Here is a 19,499-nt window from a genome sequence, read left to right as displayed (position 1 = left end):
GTGGTGATGAGGGTTGTGAGGGTCACTGAAAGACAGTGTCCATCCTCACGGGAAGGGGGGGTGGTGGGGGTTGTGAGGGCCGCTGAAACCCCAGTGTCCATCCTCACGGGAAGGGGGGGGGGGGGGGGGGGGGGGTGGTGATGAGGGTTGTGAGGGTCGCTTAAAGACAGTGTCCATCCTCACGGGAAGGGGGGGGGACAGGGGCGTTGCTAGACCTAGAGTTTTACTGGGGCACAGGCCCCCAACTGCCAACATTTTCGTGTGCACAATATGAAATAGATGGATACAGAAGGGTATGTACGAGCTTCAAAATTGTTGTCACTGTCATACTGTAGGCTATATTAACGCACTGGTAAAGGTAAAGACGCAAAGATGGATTCATGAGTACCGTACAATTATATTTATTTAAACACATACACATCTCAAAGATTTACAAATAAGGTAACTGACAAATAAACATAAAGTCTCTTTATGACCTTCACCTCTTTATCAGGAGAAGTCTACACATCTATATTTATTTAGAAGCTGTGTGGAAACAGCATAATTTTGCCAGAACGACATGTACTAAAAAGGCAAGAAACAAGGTTTAAAACTAATAGAATTTCTGACTTAAGGTGAGGTGGCTCATTGCCACCAATCAACCTGGAAAATGTTATAGAACCATCAAAGCTCTTAAATTAAACTAAATAAGGCCATACACTACTGCATAGAGCCTTTTTAAATGATTATTTTTTCACTATCAAGCTGTATCGCCGCGCCTTCATGGTGGCAAAGCGGTCAATAACGTGGCTTTGACTCACTTTGCATAGTTGCTCCTTTTCAATGGACAAAAGAGAAAGTTGGTGAAGCCTTCCTTGCCCCATGGTTGACCTAAGCCAGGTGTGGAGCCTTCTTGACACACTGAAAGATCGCTCACAACTACAACTGTTTACAGGAATTGTGAGTGCAATGATCTGAATTATCTGTGTCAATGTTGGGATCATTGTTGGATCCAGTATGTTAAAAACACCCTGTATATCCATAATTTCCTTTTTTGTGTTAAGGAAGTTTTTGTCTAAAACTTCCTCAAGTTTTGAAGACAGACAATTTTTCATTCATTATTCATTTTCCGCGTGTGTGCGTGCACGCATGGTGTGTGTGTGTGTGTGTGTGTGTGTGCTATAAAACTACAGGCTACAGACGCTCAGTATTGAAAAACTGGTGCTAATTATGTGGGCAACATTCTTTAACAGCAATCAAGTTGTCATTGTTTGTGTCAAACAAGTTGTGAATTTGTTGTAACATTAAAAAAGGAGATGACTTACTCTGGGCTTTTTCCAGCTCCCGTGGTTTCCAACGAAACATGATCAACAAAAAAAGAGGAATTGAAAGCTACTTACATTTCCCCTGATGGCAGCAATGTTCCACTTTCAGCTGGAATTCACGGTACATCAAAACCACCTGTCTTCTTTAGATTTCAGTTCCCTTTATTTATTCTCACAGTTCAGCAGCGGCATTTATTCAGAATCAGAGCCCAAATTAAAGCTGCATTTAGGGCGACTATCACTACCCAGCAGAAAAATAGATGCACTATAAATGGTTTTGTATAGCAGTCACGAACATGAGCATAGTTGTGGAAATGCTGGTGTTAGAAAACAAAGTTGACGGGAATTAAAGTGCTGCACATCGACTGTACAAATGTAGATTATTCATCACAAGAATTTTAATTCAGAAATCGAATAGGCTAATAAACTCTGAATTGTGAGATAAAATTCAGCATTCTGATAATAAAGTCAGAATACTTGGATAAAATCCGAATTCTGATAATTAAATCCAGCATTAAAGGTTCATTTAAGAAGGTTCTCACCAGTCATTTGTCGCCTGGTCGCAGTGTCGAGTTTTTTTTTAAAGTAGTTCACTAGTCGTAGCGTGCAAATAAATTGCAGTGTCAGAATTCTGAGAATTTTGTCAGCATTCAGATTTCCCAGAATTCTCTTACACTGCAAATTAAAGCGCTACTACTAGCAAACTAGTTTCAGCGTGACTGGAGAGAACTTCCTTAAATTAACCTTTAATGCTAGATTTGCATCAACGCTATTGTGTGAATTAGTATGGTTCTCTTTCATGGAAGCCGGAAGTGGGAGATTCCTTATTTTTTTTACCATTATTGTTTTATTAACAAATTTCTCCTACAGGGGATTGATAAAGTTCTATCTAGACTATTGAACAGAAAGAAACACTTGGTCATACTTTACACACTTTCAGAAGAGTCACGTGGACGAATCCGTAAATAACTGACTTTTTTCATTGGTTGTTGCGTTAAATCTTACCCAGATACAATAGGGCTATTTTCTGATTGGCTTTTATGTAGCACCTTTCGTTTTTTGATTGGCTGGTAAGAGGCAGGCTCGACTGAAGACTCCCGAGGCAGCAGGAGATGCACTTGATGAATCCTGCCGATTCCATAGCGAGAGCGGCGCTTCTGCAGATGAATTTAATAATGATCAATGGAATTTTACTGGGGCACTGGAGACTTTTACTGGGGCACGTGCCCCAGTAAAAAGGGGCTGACGACGCCTCTGGGGGGGGAAATCCATAAAATCAGCACCTCGAGATGAAAATGAGGCGAAGGTAAGAGAAGGGGCGATTCAAATTTGCAATAACCAATTAAATATCTAAAAATGAATAAAACAAATTTAGAGATGTGAGAGGCTTGGGGGGGGGGGGGGGGCTTGGTTGTCTCTATCTTTAAGTGAAGCCTGGTAGCTTCCTCCAGCTGGTGCTCTAAATCGAATAAAATATTTGGGTCCTTGATTCGCCTCATTTTCATCTCGAGGTTCTTACAAAAGACTGACATTGTGTCCTCCTCCCTCTGTTCCGTCCTGTTTCTCAGAAAATTGCCAACTGCAGTTAGGACCTCATCTTGCTTTTCTGTTTGCCTCTTTCTTTTACCGCCTGCGACAGAACGATTAGACGCCTGCGTCTGAACCTGAGGGACAAGGCAGGTGCTGCCTTGTCCCTCAGGTTCACTGCTCTCCTCTACTTCCACGTCCTCTTCCACGTCCTCTTCCTCGTCCAGTCCCTCCACATCATTCTCTCTTTCAACAATCTGTAAAAGAAAAATAATATATATAATAATATATCAATACAAATGACACATTATTAATCGCCTGCACCGTGCTGCACAATGTCCTACGTGACCAGTGTGGTGATGGCTACACCCAGCTTCCCAGCGAGCGGGATGGCCCCTGGTGAACATGGTCCAACCCTTGCCCAGGCTGCACTACCAAGCAGCACAAACACCACTCTGCAGGCTAAGAGGAACAGAGAAATCCTCTGCAATTACATGTGCTCAGACGCTGGTGCTGTAGCATGGCAGTGGGACAAAATTTAATCATGTGTGTGGGTGTAATTAATAATCAAGCTGTATTATATTCAATTGTTTTATATTTCATATTCCAGCACAGATCAATTGTATATAGTTGTATGTAGCCTATTCTATTATCCATCTCCAAGTAGTAGTTGAGCCGATTGTAAACAAAGACAGATAAAACTGAAATTTAACTAACAGGAAATGCAATGTATCCAACAACGGGTAATTTAAACAAACTGTAAACTCCAGCTATTTACTCCAATGCAGATGTAGTGAAGAATGACAAGACACAGTAACTCTAGCCTACTCTTGATACCTAGGCCCATATATGCTTTAATGTTAATTAATATGTGTGATAAGTTTTACTTTAAATAAATACCTTTATTAAAGAGAGCCTCCTTGTTACCCAGTCCTGCCTGCCAGTTCTCCCACCGGCACTCCCCGAAGCTGGTGCCTTGCTGTACCTGTTGTACTGTGTCCGGAGGGAGTGGATTTTCTTGCCCCCCTCTTTTTCTGAAAAAGACAGTAGCCTAATGTTAGCGAAAAAACATCGCACATTTTAAACTAAAGTCTATTTTACAATCACCTTTGACCCCACAAAGCATTAGCGGATGGAGTAGGCCTATTACCAGCAGTAAATATTTATTTATTAAGCCTACCTGCTTTCCAATAGGCATTTTTAGCCCCTTGTTTTTACACAGGAAACATACATATAGAAAAAATATAAAGATACTGAGATACCGTTGGGAACCGTTGGTCCCGTTAAAATAACTGTAAATCAGCTCGAGCCTAAAGTTATCTACAATCGTTATCTACAATCGTTCTTCAGAAACAAAGATAAATACCGTTAGCATCTACAACTTGCATTTAATAAGCCTATATATTAGGCCTACAGCCTAAGCTATGCCTTTATGAAACGAAAATAAAAACAGGAAACAAGGAAAGGAAAAAGTAACAGAAAAGAAAAACAAAGTATTGCCTCCTTACCGGATACACTAATTGCCACCGCAATTTCACAACACGCTCTCCTCTTGCTGTCCCTGTTGCTGTACCCCTTGCTGCCAACGTCGTATAGGACAGGTTGATCCTCCAGCAACCAAATTAATTTCTCCTCCCTCTCCTCGGACCAGAAGTCTGCCATCTTCGGATCTTTTTATGCTGGAGTGGACAGTACGGTACCGGGACGGAGTAAGGCCGTGACGTACAAGTTGTTCTGTGCTGTGATTGGCTGAAGAGGAATAGTTAAATCGCCGCGTTCTAAAACTGGACCTTGCGATTTGACATGTTCAATCTCTGGCGACTCCTTGCAACTCCTTGCGACGCCTTGCAACTCCTTGCAACGGCTTGCAACGACCTGTTCACACCGCCCCTGCGACGTTCTAAAACCGTCTCGTTGCAAGGTGAATCTTTGGTCTGAACTGGGCTTAAGGATGAAATAGAGTGGGTGACACTGAAATTTGAATTAATAGTCCTTTCTCGGGTATTTGGCTCATTTTTTTTCACCTTTCATTGCCTGCACTAAAGAGAATAAAAGAGCGCATCCTCATTGTTTGATTGTGGTCGTAGGTGTTGTTGTTGGTGCTGAGTTACCACTGAAATCAGTGGGTCAGTGGGTGGGATCGGTCGTCAAGATGGCGGCGCAAAGCTACAGTGACGTCACGTGAACCTTATGAATAGGTAACCGCGGAGAGAACCGGGCTTAAGAACCGGGGCTTGAAGCTCACAATATTGTCCCTCACACGCGTTAGATACAATTCCCTCCCTTAAGCTTCATAGTTACCATACCGAAACATGCCTACTTTAACAAATAAAGTGAGTTAAAAGCGACAAAGGATTGGACCACTTTCTTCCAGAAATAACGCAATAGTAGTAACAAATATTGTGGAGGTAGTAAAAAAGGTAGTAAATTCACTCTATTGTTACGTATTTTAAGCACATAAGCTGTCCCCACATAGCCACTAGGAAGCAGGATCGAACGCATAAACTGCAATAACTACTCCAGCCACAGATGGCAGCACCTTTAGACAGGTGAGGATGGCGAAGCCATTACTTCACACCGGTCACGCCCACTTCACATAGGCCACGCCCACTTGACGATCACAGCACGGAATTCAGATTGAGAGGCCAGAATCAATAGGTAGCCCCGCCGAGAGGACCGGGCCTATGCCCGGGACTCGAAGTAGTGCACGATATTAGATACAATTCTCTCCCTTATGCTTCATAGTTACCATACCGAAATAAGCCTACTTTAACAAATAAAGTGAGTTAAAAGCGATCAAGGATTGGACTACTTTCTTAAAGAAAAAACGCAACACTATGATTCCTGCATATACCCTGTAACAGTACATTTTGTTGTGTGTGGACGCCACCCAGACGAGAATTCCCAATTTTTTTAATTTCAGAATGTTGTTCCCCACTCTGGGGAATATACAAAAAAATGAAGTACTCGAGAAGCAAAGGTGAGCAGTTTATTAATTGTTCTAATGACATCAGGATGTCAGGAGCAACGAAAGCAGCAGACCCAGACCTAGTACTGAAGTGAAATGAAAATTGAGTGGAAGTAGGTAGGTGGGCGGTGCCAGGCTAGCTCAGAGTCACTGTCGTATCCATCCCAGTCACTCTGGAAGTTGTTCGATTTCAGCTTATTTCTAAACTGTTCGGACAGACTCTGCGTTGACTGGAACCATACTGGTTCCAGTCAAAACTTGAGCATAACAGTCTCTTGCATGCTTCATCATGGTGGTGACTGTTTGCTTCTTTTTCAAAGTTAAGCTGAGGAGACCCTTGATCCCTTCTTCATTTAGTCCCCACAGCTCACCTTATGGGAGTAAAACAAAAAAGATAACGGCTACATTAAAAATCTCCGGAAAAACACTGTACAATATAGTATTCCAACATATTAATCAGTCCCTCCAGAAACATGTGGCGTTTTTTATGTGATTGTTGCGGCCAAAAATCCTTGATTATGCGGCACTTTTTCTTAAAAAATGCGATGAAATATGCGGCATATTTATGCAATGAAATTGCGTGAACTTGCAAAAAATTGCGGGAACTTGCAAAAAATGCAGCTTTTCGATGACGTTCACGTCGCTTAATTACGTCACTTAATAATGTTTCCATGGCAATAGGGAAATGGCTGCTATTGTGTGAAGTAAACGCAACATTTTTCAACTTTCTGCTAAGATATGACTTTTTTGCAATGAAAATGTGGGGATTATGAAATCATGCAAGCCCCGCATATTTTGCGCGGAAATCAGCAATTGATGCAGTGAAAGTGTGGCATATTTGAAAATGTGGCCCACGCATGAATATGCAGACTTTGGCTGATAATGCGTTGAATTGTGTGATCGCATAATCGCGTATTTCTGGAGGGACTGATTAATTAAATACTGACTTTTCAATGGCTCCCTGTGTTACGTATTTTAAGCACATAAGCTGCCCCCACATAGCCACTAGGAAGCAGGATCGAACACACGAGCTGCATTACCCTCACATAGCCACTAGGAAGCAGGATCGAACACTTAAGCTGCAATAACTACTCCAGCCACAGATGGCAGCACCTTCAGACAGGGGCGGAGCCATTACGTCACATAGGCCACGCCCACTTGACGGGGAAAAGCGTGTGTTTGAAGTGGAGAGGACAGAGAATATAGGTAACCGCGGAGAGAACCGGGCTTAAGCCCGCGATATTGTCCCTCACATGCGTTGGATACAATTCCCTCCCTTAAGCTTCATAGTTACCATACCGAAACATGCCTACTTTAACAAATAAAGTGAGTTAAAAGCGACCAAGGATTGGACCACTTTCTTCCAGAAATAACACAATATTGTAAAAAGTAAAGTTATGCGCAACTACTGAAAATATGGTAACGAAACATAGTTCCTTTTTCAATTTGGTGCCACGTTACTTTTCCCAGGGACAGATTTGACAGCGCTACTGCCTTCTCAGGCAGTATGCTATTGCGCAAGCACGCAGGCGCGCGCCTGCGCAATAGTCCCTTCTCAAGCTCTCATTCCACACCGACCGTACGAGACAGACGCTGGTAGCATGAAGCTGTCTCTGCAATCAGACATTGCTTCCGCCGGCATTTTGAAAGCCAGTCCTTACGTCAAAATACCAGCAGTGGAACGAGATAACAACGCTGTCACTGTTTACCTGTCTAAAAACATGGTTCCCTTTCAAAATGTCGAGAGAAAGGGCTTTAAAGAGATGGTCAATACACTCGATCCCAGGTACGCGTTACATGCCCGCACACACTTCAGCCAAATTGAGATTCCAGAACTATACGGCAAGGTCCGCAAGCAAGTGGTGAAACTAATCCATACTATTAAACTAGTGTTCAGAGGCATTTATATCGAAATTAGAAGATAAAATTAACATACCATGAGATAATACCGTTACCGTCATACCGTGATATAAATTTTAGTCCATACCGTACAGCCCTAATTTGAGAACTATCTTGTTAAATTCGAGGTAAGTCAAGCTTTTTGGAGGAAGAACAGCAGCTATTTGTTTGCTTGAATCACGTTAGCTACCGCTTTTTTGATGTGATATAATTTACAATAATATTGTATTTTTAGGACCGAGTCAACGCTGAGTACTGCACGAATGTAGACCTTGCATATAGTTAGATTGACAGCCAATTGCACGAACGAAAACTGAGCGAGAAGGGTTTACAGCATTAAAGTTCTTGTGTTGAATATTAAAGTTTCAGTACGTTATATTTTGATAATAAAGGTCCTTACAGTTTTTTCATTACTTGACTATTGTATCGCTATGCTATCTATTCCTTGTTTACATTGCTGGCCATGACCGATCACGTAGAACGTCAACGGTTGACGCTGCTGACTGGCTACTGTAGTCATGATGCCACATGACAGCTAAAGATTTAACCATTTAACTCCCTCTCTGACTAATATTGAGTAAACTAACCATGGATAAATCCAAGAAAAGAAAAGTGGCAGAGGAAAATCGAGATTTTAATTCAGCGTGGACAGATTAATTTGCTTTCAGTACTACTGATGCAGGCTTACCTATATGCTTGATATGTGGCGAGAAATTAGCCAATAACAAAAAATGTAATGTTGAAAGACATTTCCAGAACAAACACTAAAGTACCAAGCAGGAGATGAAAGGAAAAGAGCGATTTCGGAACTGCTGCGGAAAGGTGAGCAGAGTAAAATTACTTTCAAGAAATGGATCAAGTCTCCAAATTCAACAACTGCTGCTAGTTTTGCGGCAGCTCAGGAGATCGTCAGGTGCGGAAAGCCATTCACAGATGGAGAATACTTGAAAGAGACAATCATTAAAATATCAGAACATCTATTCTCAGACTTTAAAAACAAAACTGAAATTGTTCAGAAAATTAAAGATATGCCTCTCTCTGCAAAAACCGTAAAGGACAGGACCATTAAGATGTCAGAAAACATCACCAGTCAACAAATTAACGACATAAATTCAGCTCCAGCATTCTCCATCGCCTGTGATGAGTCCAGTGATGTGAACGACATTGAACAACTAGCGCTGTTATGCAAATACGTGAACTCTGACGGGCCGCAGGAAGAAATTATTGAGTTGATACCGCTAAAAGGCCAAACACGGGGGGAGGACATTTGTGAGGCTGTGGTGAATTGTTTAAAAGCCAAAGAAATAAATACCACCAACATGGTGTCAGTGGCTACTGATGGGGCACCTAGTATGAGAGGAACACAGAAGGGGTTTATTACTTTACTTCAGAAGTCGCTGGGTCGAGAGCTGCTGACGTTTCACTGCATCCTGAACCAAGAAGCACTGTGCGCTCAAACATTTCCCCCCGAATGCAAAGAGGTGACGGACCTTGTCATTCAGATAGTCAACAAAATAATGGCAAAAGGGTTAAACCACCGACAGTTCTGTTCATTGTTAGATGAAGTCGACAGCGCATATTCGGATCTCCTGCTGCATAACAAAGTCCGGTGGCTGTCCAGGGGAGAAGTGCTTAAACGGTTTGCGGCTTGTCTGGAACAAGTGAAAACTTTCCTGGAAAGTAAGGGCCTCACCTATCCAGAACTGGAACACCCAGATTGGCTGGAAAAGCTGCACTTCATGGTGGATATGACAGGTCACCTTAACATGCTGAACAGAAGTCTCCAGGGAAAAGGAAGCACTGCCCTTCAGCTGCTGGAGTATGTTTTGGCGTTCGAGCGCAAGATGACAGTGTTTGCCAGAGATGTGGAGGAAGGTACGTTCTCTCACTTCCCCTCCCTGAGAGAGTTCAAAACGTCACACAACAACATCAATTGTGAGTACTTGCAGCACACGATCATTGCAATGCAAACTGCATTTGGACAAAGATTCAGTGAGTTCAGAAAGGAAAAAAGCACATTATCCTTCCCCGTCACACCCCTGGACATCGACCCGTCCATGCTGAACATGTCAACATTCACTTTCGTGAGTCAACCCGATCTTGAAATTGAACTGGCTGACATAGCTGACAAAGAGGTATGGGTGTCCAAGTTCAAAAGTCTGACAGCTGATCTCGAAGACGTCGCCCGTCAGAAGGCTATTCTCGCTCGAGAACACAAATGGAGCGAAATAGAAAACCTTCCCAAACCCGACAAACTTGTGTTTGAGACATGGAATGCAATTCCCGAAACTTATCACAACATCAAGAAGTATGCCTTTGGAGTCCTGTCCATCTTTGGATCCACATACTTATGCGAGCAAATATTTTCTAACATGAACTATGTCAAATCAAAATATCGCTCACGCCTCACAGATGTCAGCCTGCAATCCTGCGTTAAGATGAAGGTCACGTCCTACAGCCCCGACATAGAAAAGCTCAGCAGTGATGTTCAGAAACAGAAATCACATTAAACAGGTGAGGACACTACCATTTAATAGGCTATTATTTTGCACCAAAAAATATATATTTTAGAAACTGAGCTGTTGTGTTATTTTGTTTTTTGTTCAGATTCGATGGTTTATTGCTGTGGCCGAGGAAAAATCAAGAGGATGACAACAAACCTATGTTTACCTGTTTAGGTGTTCTTCATGTTTAGACTTATTATACTCGTTCTATATGTTTGATTTATTTCAGTTATTTCTCCTCTTCATAAGAGTTTGAGGTTTTCCTGTTAGAACAGCAATAAAATGTTCTTCAACATCTTTCTCTTTGTTGTTTTATAATTTCATGAATGCAACGAACTATGTTATTTTTTTACAGTGTCACAAAAAATGTCTGTGCGGTGCGCAGCGTTAGCGTCTCCGGAGGGGGGAGGGGTTGAATTAAAAAGTTTGCGGCTCCAAAAAATTTTTTTTTGCGGGAGATGGGCCAAAAATGGCTCTTTTGATACAAAAGGTTGCCGACCCCTGTCCTAGGCTGATACCAACAGCAAATTTTTGTATAATAAAGGGCTACATTTTTAATCGAAATCTGTCCATTGTATTGTGTTCTACAACCTCCGTAATGAATATTCACACTAAATCCCGCCCAGGGTAGCTCAGAATTCGAGTAGCCGTATATCTCGAAACACCGAACAGTCCTTGGACCGATGACTTCCCCCCCTCCCCGGCAAACAGGCATGACATCTCGTTGAGCGTGTCTGCACGAGTGGAGAGAGATTTCCAATGCTTTGCCATCTCGGCACTAACAATCTTCCTCTACTCAAGTCTCCTTATTGCCATCACAACATCGAATGTCTTCCTCTTTGTTTTCAAATCTACAGTGTCTGGGATACAGGTGTGGAAAATAAGCCAAAGTATGATTATTTTTCAAAGAATTTCTGAGATCATCTGAAATAAGGCATATTTGGCTCTGTGCTACTATGTGAATCATATGAAATGGGCAACTGATTTGTGTATATACCACCATGTGAAAGTTGCCATGGCCAAACTGTCTTGCCAGAGAGAATGCTGTCAAAGACGATTCTTTCTGTATCTGGAACCCTGCTGTTGTATTTGTAAACAACAGAGCTAAGAATGGCCTTCTCCTCTCAGATTTTGCGCCGAATCCGGGCCCGACCTTTGCTGCCATCGGCGTCTTTGTAAAGGCGCTGGGACCTTGTTTTAATGCTGGCCACCAGCACCTCCATTCTACTAATCACCGCGTCAAAATCGGCATTCTTTTGGGACGTTGTTGCTGAAGTGTAAACATTTCCCTTACTTTTTCAAGGTACTAACTTAAATGAGCTAAGTCTCAATGTAACACAGAAGGCCACAGGGAAGTCATAAGGATTCTGCTATTTTTCTGCAGAACTGACACATTGATCAGTAATAGTATAACTCTCACCTTCTGCCCACTCCTTTATATCAGTGACCCAGCCCTCAACTTCAGCCTGTGTCACTGCCAGTTGGATTCTCATGAGCTCCAGGTCCTGAAGCTGGCTTTCCAGGCCTTTTGTGGCCTTTAAATAACAAAAGACGAGAACAAAAAATAAAAGTTATCCCTACACAAATATACAATAGAAGGCATCTAGAATATAAGCAAAAAAAATGACTCATGTCTACCTTCTGATATCGGCGGGTAAGTGAAGTAGCCAAGTAATTAAACTTTTGCTGATTCCAGCGCATGGCTATCAGCGTAAGCATGTCTGTACGTCCTGCAAAAAGTAAACTCATCTGTGTTGTACTACATGTCCCTCACCTGCCGTCTTGTGCCTTTTTCTCATGAACAGAACAAATTATTAGCAGAGAGTTGACATTGAGGGAGAAGAGTAATCAAGTAGCTTGGTACGGTGTTGCATGACCGTAGCCAAATGGCGCAGGGCAGGAGAGTGGTACAAGTCAGTGTCTCGAGACATTTGGCGTAAAGTCTGAAAATGTGTGAACTCAACAAAGCTCAACATCATTATAAGAATCTGGAGGTACAGTAATTTGAGCGCTTTTGTTAACAGGGTGAGAAGGTGGAGATTTGCAGCTGCTACACTTTCCTTATCACACTTTCAATCTAAGTAGTGCAGTGTGTGGTTAACTTACCTGCTTTGGACATATGTTTTGTGGTCACAGCAATCCTAGAGAGGAACTGCTCAACCTCCTCCCCAAGTGTCAATCCGGCCCCTTGCTGGTAAGCTCCACTCGATTTAACATATTAAAGAAAATATTTATAAGCTGCCAACATACCTTTGCAGGTGTTCAGGGACAGTCAATGAGATGGTTAAGTTTTCTTACCACGCATTTAAAGTCATGGGCTTGAAACACTGACAGGAATGCCTTCATGCAAAGAAGGTGCTGGAGCTCCGGGCAGCTTTTTGCCACTTTGATGAGGTAGGGCCAGTACTTGCAGGTTACATTCATGGCAAAAAAGGTTATTGACTCATTTGCCAGCTTGTTCTGCAGGTAGAGGGGATAAGCATCAATTTCTCCCTTGAACATTTTGAGAGCGGAGAGAAAAACTCCATGTCGACACCCCGCAAGCTCAAGTCCCTCCTCATAATTTTACTTGAGGTTCTCTGAGGTGTTTCCCTGGCTGCTGACCACTCCCCTCCACAGACACCTCTTCCAGAGACCTACAACATGGAAAACGGTTGATATAAATGGTCAGGACTCACCCAAACAATGTCAACTCTAGGATGTTATTGGTTGTGTTTTTAGAAATATTAAAGAAGTTTACATGGTTGGTGGTAGGATGAATGTAATCCACAAATCTCTCTACTTCTTCATCTTTTGCAATTAAGATGCAAAGGCTTGCTCTTCAGATCTAAATGAAAGAGGTACACACTGACCTTCAATATGACACAGCAAAGGTTACTTTAACAACACTGGAAATTACACACACTTTGTTAGTACCTTGCTGCATGTTTTTATTTTTTTTATTTTCTGGCAATTTTCTAGTTGGTAATAAACAATTATCCATTGTATTTGATGTTGTAGGGTATCACAAAAAATAAATTTAATAAGAAAAGTAGGCGATATTTTAGCGGTTAGCAACAGGTCAGCGATGATTCTTATTTCTCCCACAATGCATTGCATGACGTCAGATGAAATACTCCGCTTTGGGACGACACAGCCGAAACCGTTAGTGAGAGAGTGACAGTGTCAGATTATATAAGTAAATACATAGATAGAGATAGCCTAGATATATATATAGATAGATAGATAGAATAGCATAACATAACATAACATAGATAGATAGTGAGGGATAACATAACATAGATAGCTGATAGATAGAGAGAGTAGATATATAAATAGATAAAATGGTTTACTACTGTATTTGTGGCGGGTGCAAAAGTGGACATAGGATCCATTGCTTCCCCAAGGATAAAGGGATCTTCCGAAGCTGGGTGCTTCGGAAGCACAGAGCTAGCTTATTTTTCAGCTAGCTCTGTTACGCATAATCAAGAATATGCAGCGCGCATTTCAAGGAGAAGGATTACCACTCAGGGGATGCCAAGATGGTCTCACTTGGTTTAAAGAGTGAGAGGATGGTGAAGTTAATTCCTACCGCCTTGCCGTCTGTGCATGCAAACCACTCTGCCTGCCCTGTCCCGAGGTCGAGAGACACCGTCTGCCGCAAGCGAGAGATTGCCACGGTAAGCATCATGCTATAGCTGCTAATTACAAGCTCTGCGTTAGCTAGCTCTGTGTGTATTTTGCATACCGTGTTCCCATTGACACAGCCTCCACTACAAGCATGATCAGTCTGACATTAGAAGAGCATATTTCGTGATTCACGAATATAAGCCAAAACAAAATTGCCCTGAAGTAAATGTCCATATCGTCATGAAAGCTTCACGGCTAGTGTTTGGATCAGTGATCGTCATCATCAAGCGGCATTCACAACAGTGTGTTTGCGTTTTGTGTTAGTGCTAGACTGCTACGGTTCTCTTTCACATATATTTGACCGTGACCGTGTCGCCAGGGCTGTAGTGGAGGCTAAACGCAAGTAAACGCAGTTTACCCACCTCTGAAATTTCAGAAACAGAGTTTATCCACTTCTCACTTCAGAGTTTAGCTACCTCCCAATACAGTAAATGCACTACCCTTGGTTGCGAATTACTGATCTAAGTATTCATAGTTTACCCACCTCTTATTTCACCACTACACCCTTGCATTTCTTTTTTATATACTTATATATACTATACTTTATACTTAAATACTTTTTTATTTTGTTTTCGCAAGACGTTGACAGACGCCTCACAGCAGGTGACCGTGGACAGTGTAGACAGTGTAGACTTCTCCCTTGAGGCTTACCACTCCCTCATCTTGCACTTCACGCCCAAGCACACAGGGTTTTCATACCTTGGGATGTATTGCAGGTCAGTGCTATCCAATGGAATAACACTGCCAATTATTATTCATTTTATAGTAATAATAGTACCTATTAACATGCCTATTGTAGTATTTTGTCATGCATACAAAGGTTTTCTCAAATGTGTTATTTTGTAGGCTTCTCTTAGCGGCGCTGCATTACAATGCCAATCAGGAGACGGCACGGAGAAGTGACGGGACGGAGAAGTACTGCATGCGGTATCCGCGCTTCAGAAAAGGTGCCCATGTCGTGCGTTCCATCAAAGAGGCAGCCTCATAGGGAATGCAGTGTCATGCAGTTCTATCCTATTTTGAGATGGCGCACGAGACATCGGTGATCAGTGACAATGATCTTTATAAAGTAATGTTATTATTATAGAGCTACGTCAATTCACCCGCGCTTCTTCGAGAGGTTAGCGCCAATTTGTCCTCCGATGCACCCGCCCCCATCGCCGAATCCTTCGAACAGATTCCTAAGGAGGAGGCCGTCAGCCTCTACCTAGCCCGGCAGTCACGCTTCAAGAAAACCTAATTTCACATTATTTATTTTTTCCACAGACAAGTCCAATGATTTAGTTGTTATTATTTGCATGAAATTTCTTTGTATGTAATTCAAAATAATTTAGCAATCATTTTACCTGTGCCTCGTCAACCTCTGTGTGCGGTGTTGTGTGGGCTCACTGTGTGTCTGCTTGATGTGCTTTTGCATGTATCACTGCATGTATGCATGCATGAAATAGTATATGTGTGTGTGTGAGAGAAAGAGAACCATCAGTTGACCCTCAGGTATGACCACACTATTGCAGAATTAATTAGAATTAATTAGAATTAAACATTTCGGGTCTAGTCCTTCATCAGTGTTCCTTGTATGTTTTGTGCCTAACCATTTTTTTTACATAGATTTCTTTACTTCCAACCTGTGTCTTTGTTCAGTCACCATTACAAGCAATGCCAATAAACTGTTTTTTTAATCCAAAGTTCATGTGTTCTGTGTACTACATTTTAAGGGCAATTGAGCGATCACAACAGAATAAGCATAACAATTATTTGTATTCATTTTCATCCAAACAAGGCCATTGAAAGCCCTGATAGGTCTGGTCACCATTCTGGAATTGTTGTCTGATGGTTGAAACGGGAGTGTGTCTATGTTCCCCGGGTCCTATGTTCCCCTCTTTGTATGAGACTGGGGAACATAGGACCCTTTTTAAAAAAAAAAGGGTCCTATGTTCCCCGCTTTTCCAAAAAAAAGGGTCCTATGTTCCCCGATATGTGTGCGACCGGGGAACATAGGACCCTTTTTAAAAAAAAGGGTTCTATGTTCCCCGGTCTGCTACTTTTTCCACCATTACTGCCAAATTCCGGTCGAGATAACTACCATTGCATGTCTTTACCTTTTGTGGAAGAGGGAGAGACGTTGGAGAACCTGACGCAGTCTATTCATACGCCGGTAAACAAACCCCGAGAAGCCCAAACGGCAACAATCACTTTCTCCTCCATGCTGCAGTTCACCCTGGACTGCACTGCACTGAGTTGGCCGGTTGAACGCTGATTGGCTGTTACGTTACACATGTCACTCAGTGGCCACGCTGTTGAACGCTGATTGGCTGTCATCACGCAAATGTGTTAATTATTTTTAAAGATTGATAGATTGCGGGGAACATAGGACCCTTTTCCCAGAAAAGGGTCCTATGTTCCCCGCTTTTCCCAAAAAGGGTCCTATGCTCCCCGGTATGTATGGCTACAGGGGAACATAGGACCCTTTTTGGGAAAAACGGGAAACATAGGACCTTTTTTTTAAAAAAGGACCCGGGGAACATAGGGATGACCCCGTTGAAACCACACAAGGGTAGAGGCTTTCTTATACTCCTCCCTAAAACACCATAAGCCCAGAGTATAGCCTGCCCGTACGCCGTTTACCTAGGGATAAGTGGGAAAGATGCTTAAGTTTAAAACTCTCTGTAAGTAGGTCGGAAACGTCATTTTAAGACTGTTTCTTATGCATGTTTATTGTGTATGCAACACATCTCCTGTCACCTATAACTGTTGGTTCAAAGGACTCAGTGTAAAAAGATTGGTAAAGTAAACATAAACCATGAACATACTCGTGCGTGCTGGCTTGAAGGGGACCATGATCCTGCCTGAAGTGAGAGTATGCTATGGCAGCATGCCTCAAATCCAGGATGCTGCGTTAGGCACGTTTCATCTGCTGGCCGCGGGGTGAGCTCCTCGACCAGCGACCAAAACGCGTTCACCTCTCTACAACACAAGCTCTCCACCACAGTTTCCATGGGACGACACCGCCCACACAGACACCTGCCAAACACAGCGACACAGACACGCTTAATACTCTCTCCCTCTCCCGGTAAGCGGTACCCTGACGGTTTCAATGACAGTCAATCACGAGGAAAACTAGTTAGCACTATCAATAATAATCACACTGAAGACATGACCAGCCTACTCGGCATCGGCTACGTTTGCAAACAACATTTTCACCGTAGAAAGAGGTAAAAGCTTAGAAATGAACACTAGGGGTTCACAGGTGGGACTGTCAAGCTAGCCCATATTTAGAAGAAATAGAAGGTATAATATGCCTTCTATTTCTAGATCTTCTGACTAAGTTTAGGTTACTTATCTGAGCCAACGACATAATCACTGTCACTAGATATAAAGAAAACGCTGACTTTCACTCGATGCTATTCACTGACAGTAAAAGTTGTTATTGTATGCACTGCTGTTGATAGACTACTAGCTCCAGCGCTCCTTGCTGCGTTTCTAAATGGTAGCAACTCACCAGGACACTTCACCAACTCTCCAGTCATTCTCCTCTGACCATGCGTTTGTCTATGACGGCCATCTGCTCTCGGTATTTACTCATTTGCCCTCTCAAGTCTAACCGGTTCGAAATTATATGGCTGTGGACCACCATAAATGTTGACTGTGGTTCTTGCCACCTCTTCCTCAACCCAGTTAGACACCATAGTGCTAGTTCTAGTATGCGTCTACCTCATGTGACGTCATCGCCGAATTGCGTAAAAAATAACCGTTACTAACCAAAAACTAGACTTTAACACCATTGGAGACATTTCTAACTTTATATACATATTTTGAGTGCTTTATGTACTCATTAATCGAAACTTCCGGTTAACCTGCACCATGGGCTTTAAAGTCCTGGTGCTGCCATCTTCAACTCTTCATATGAATGAAACACATCTGTAGAGTATACCTTGGAAAGCGGTAGTGCTTGCGATTTTCATCCACTGAAACGGCAAGCACGTCTGGCATGCATGCAGGACAGACAAAAAGCTCCTCCCTGCATATCTTGACTACCGCAAATCTAACAGCCTCCCACTCCAAAAAGCTTTTTCTGAAGCTGTCTTCTGTGATCTTCCCAGTCTGTTTCAGAACAGTAAAACATGTCAACATATTTCACAGTATTTGATCAAAACGTGATACTCTTGTCTAAATTGATACATTTATTTATTTACATTTATCATTTTCAGAAGGCAATCTGCAAGACTAGGACATGACAAGGATCTTATACACGGGTCTGAATTAAATACATGTGTTTTGAGTGATTGAGTCGTTAATTGCTCCAACACTTCTGTAAATGTAGTGTACGAATTTAGAACTATTTTGTACTGAAGAGTAGTTTTTACACAAAGACTTTGAATCTTAGATGATGTTCTAGCAATGTGTTGAGTATAGCTGAATCACTGTTGTGATATCATCACCATGCTCCAATTATAATAATCAATTTATTTGATAATGTCACCATAGTCATTCTGCTATACTCGTCATACTAGTTGTTAGTGATTCCTACCACTAATACTCACACGGCCGAAGCGGACAGTTCGTTGATCAAGCATTCTTAAAAATGCTTGACAGGAAAGTCCTGGTGCTGCCATCTTCAACTCTTCATATGAATGAAACACATCTGTAGAGTACACCTTGGAAAAGTGAAGGGTAGCAGACCAGTAGTCATTATGGAACAAGTCATCGACTCCAGCGCTCCAAGTGGATTTGTATGCCTCGCATTTCATCTCAGGCATACAGAGATCATATCGTCCTGGAAAAATCAAGAAAACATTGTGTATGGGATGAGAGAGGTGTGTTTTCTGGTGCGGGAGGAAAGATGATTCACTGCACTTCCGCAAATGAAAATATGAGTAAAATAACATATACAAATGAATAAAGTAGTGCATATAATTGGGTCATTCTACGTTACCGACACAAAGTTGTATTAAATAAGTATTTGAAGTGAGTCTTCAAAATAAATCTGGTATAATGTGAAAGATACATCTTCCCTGTTTACATTCATAGAGTTTATCAATGAAAATAACAAATAGAAATTATTTTACATGAATGGATATGCTCAAATGCATATCGGCCAAGCCACTGTATGTTAGTTTTTAGGAAAAAATCATGAAAAAGTAATGTTAAAAAATTATATCCTAAATACTCAAGGGAGTATTGTTATATTTTACTTAACATTAAAAAAGGGTTATTTATATTTGGCTTTTTTCTATTTATTATATATAGAGAGAGAGTATTCTTAAAGTAACGCAATTGACAATAGAATACCTGTTCAGGAGACGTGTTTTTTTTAGACTGTATGTAAGTGGATTTGGCATAGAAAATTATTGAAATGAACACTGACACTTCATACATGTTAAAGTTATTTTATTAACATTAACATTAAAATAACATATTTCATTAACATTAAATACGTAACACAAATTATAACAAATATTTGAAAGCATAGGAAGTAATGCAAGGAATATTTTACACAATTCGCTAAGAAATCAATTCTGAATTTCTACATGCCGAAACGTCACATTCTCGGGTGCAGGAATAAGCCTCAAAATATCGTCCAACAAGTACCAAATTTCATTGTTGCGGGGGGCCAGTAGAATCGTTTTT

At 41.7% G+C, this 19,499-nt stretch overlaps 1 protein-coding gene across 1 annotated transcript; it reads left to right on the top strand.

The window, feature by feature from the left end:
• Positions 1–2,967: 2,967 nt before the first annotated feature.
• LOC130385425 (general transcription factor II-I repeat domain-containing protein 2A-like) lies at positions 2,968–14,563 on the top strand. Its single transcript, XM_056593928.1, has 2 exons — positions 2,968–10,212; positions 10,306–14,563. The coding sequence occupies exon 1, from the start codon at positions 8,727–8,729 to the stop codon at positions 10,206–10,208; it is 1,482 nt and encodes a 493-aa protein (XP_056449903.1). The 5' UTR covers positions 2,968–8,726; the 3' UTR covers positions 10,209–10,212; positions 10,306–14,563.
• The last annotated feature ends 4,936 nt before the right edge of the window (positions 14,564–19,499 follow it).

Source organism: Gadus chalcogrammus, chromosome 7 (genome assembly GCF_026213295.1).
Source record: "Gadus chalcogrammus isolate NIFS_2021 chromosome 7, NIFS_Gcha_1.0, whole genome shotgun sequence".
Classification (NCBI taxonomy): Eukaryota; Metazoa; Chordata; class Actinopteri; order Gadiformes; family Gadidae; genus Gadus; species Gadus chalcogrammus.
This window is presented reverse-complemented; position numbering and strand designations above follow the sequence as displayed.

Bases quoted from the DNA above. Each gene is read 5' to 3' on its own strand.
- LOC130385425 (XM_056593928.1), top strand. From the start codon at position 8,727: ATGCCTCTCTCTGCAAAAACCGTAAAGGACAGGACCATTAAGATGTCA.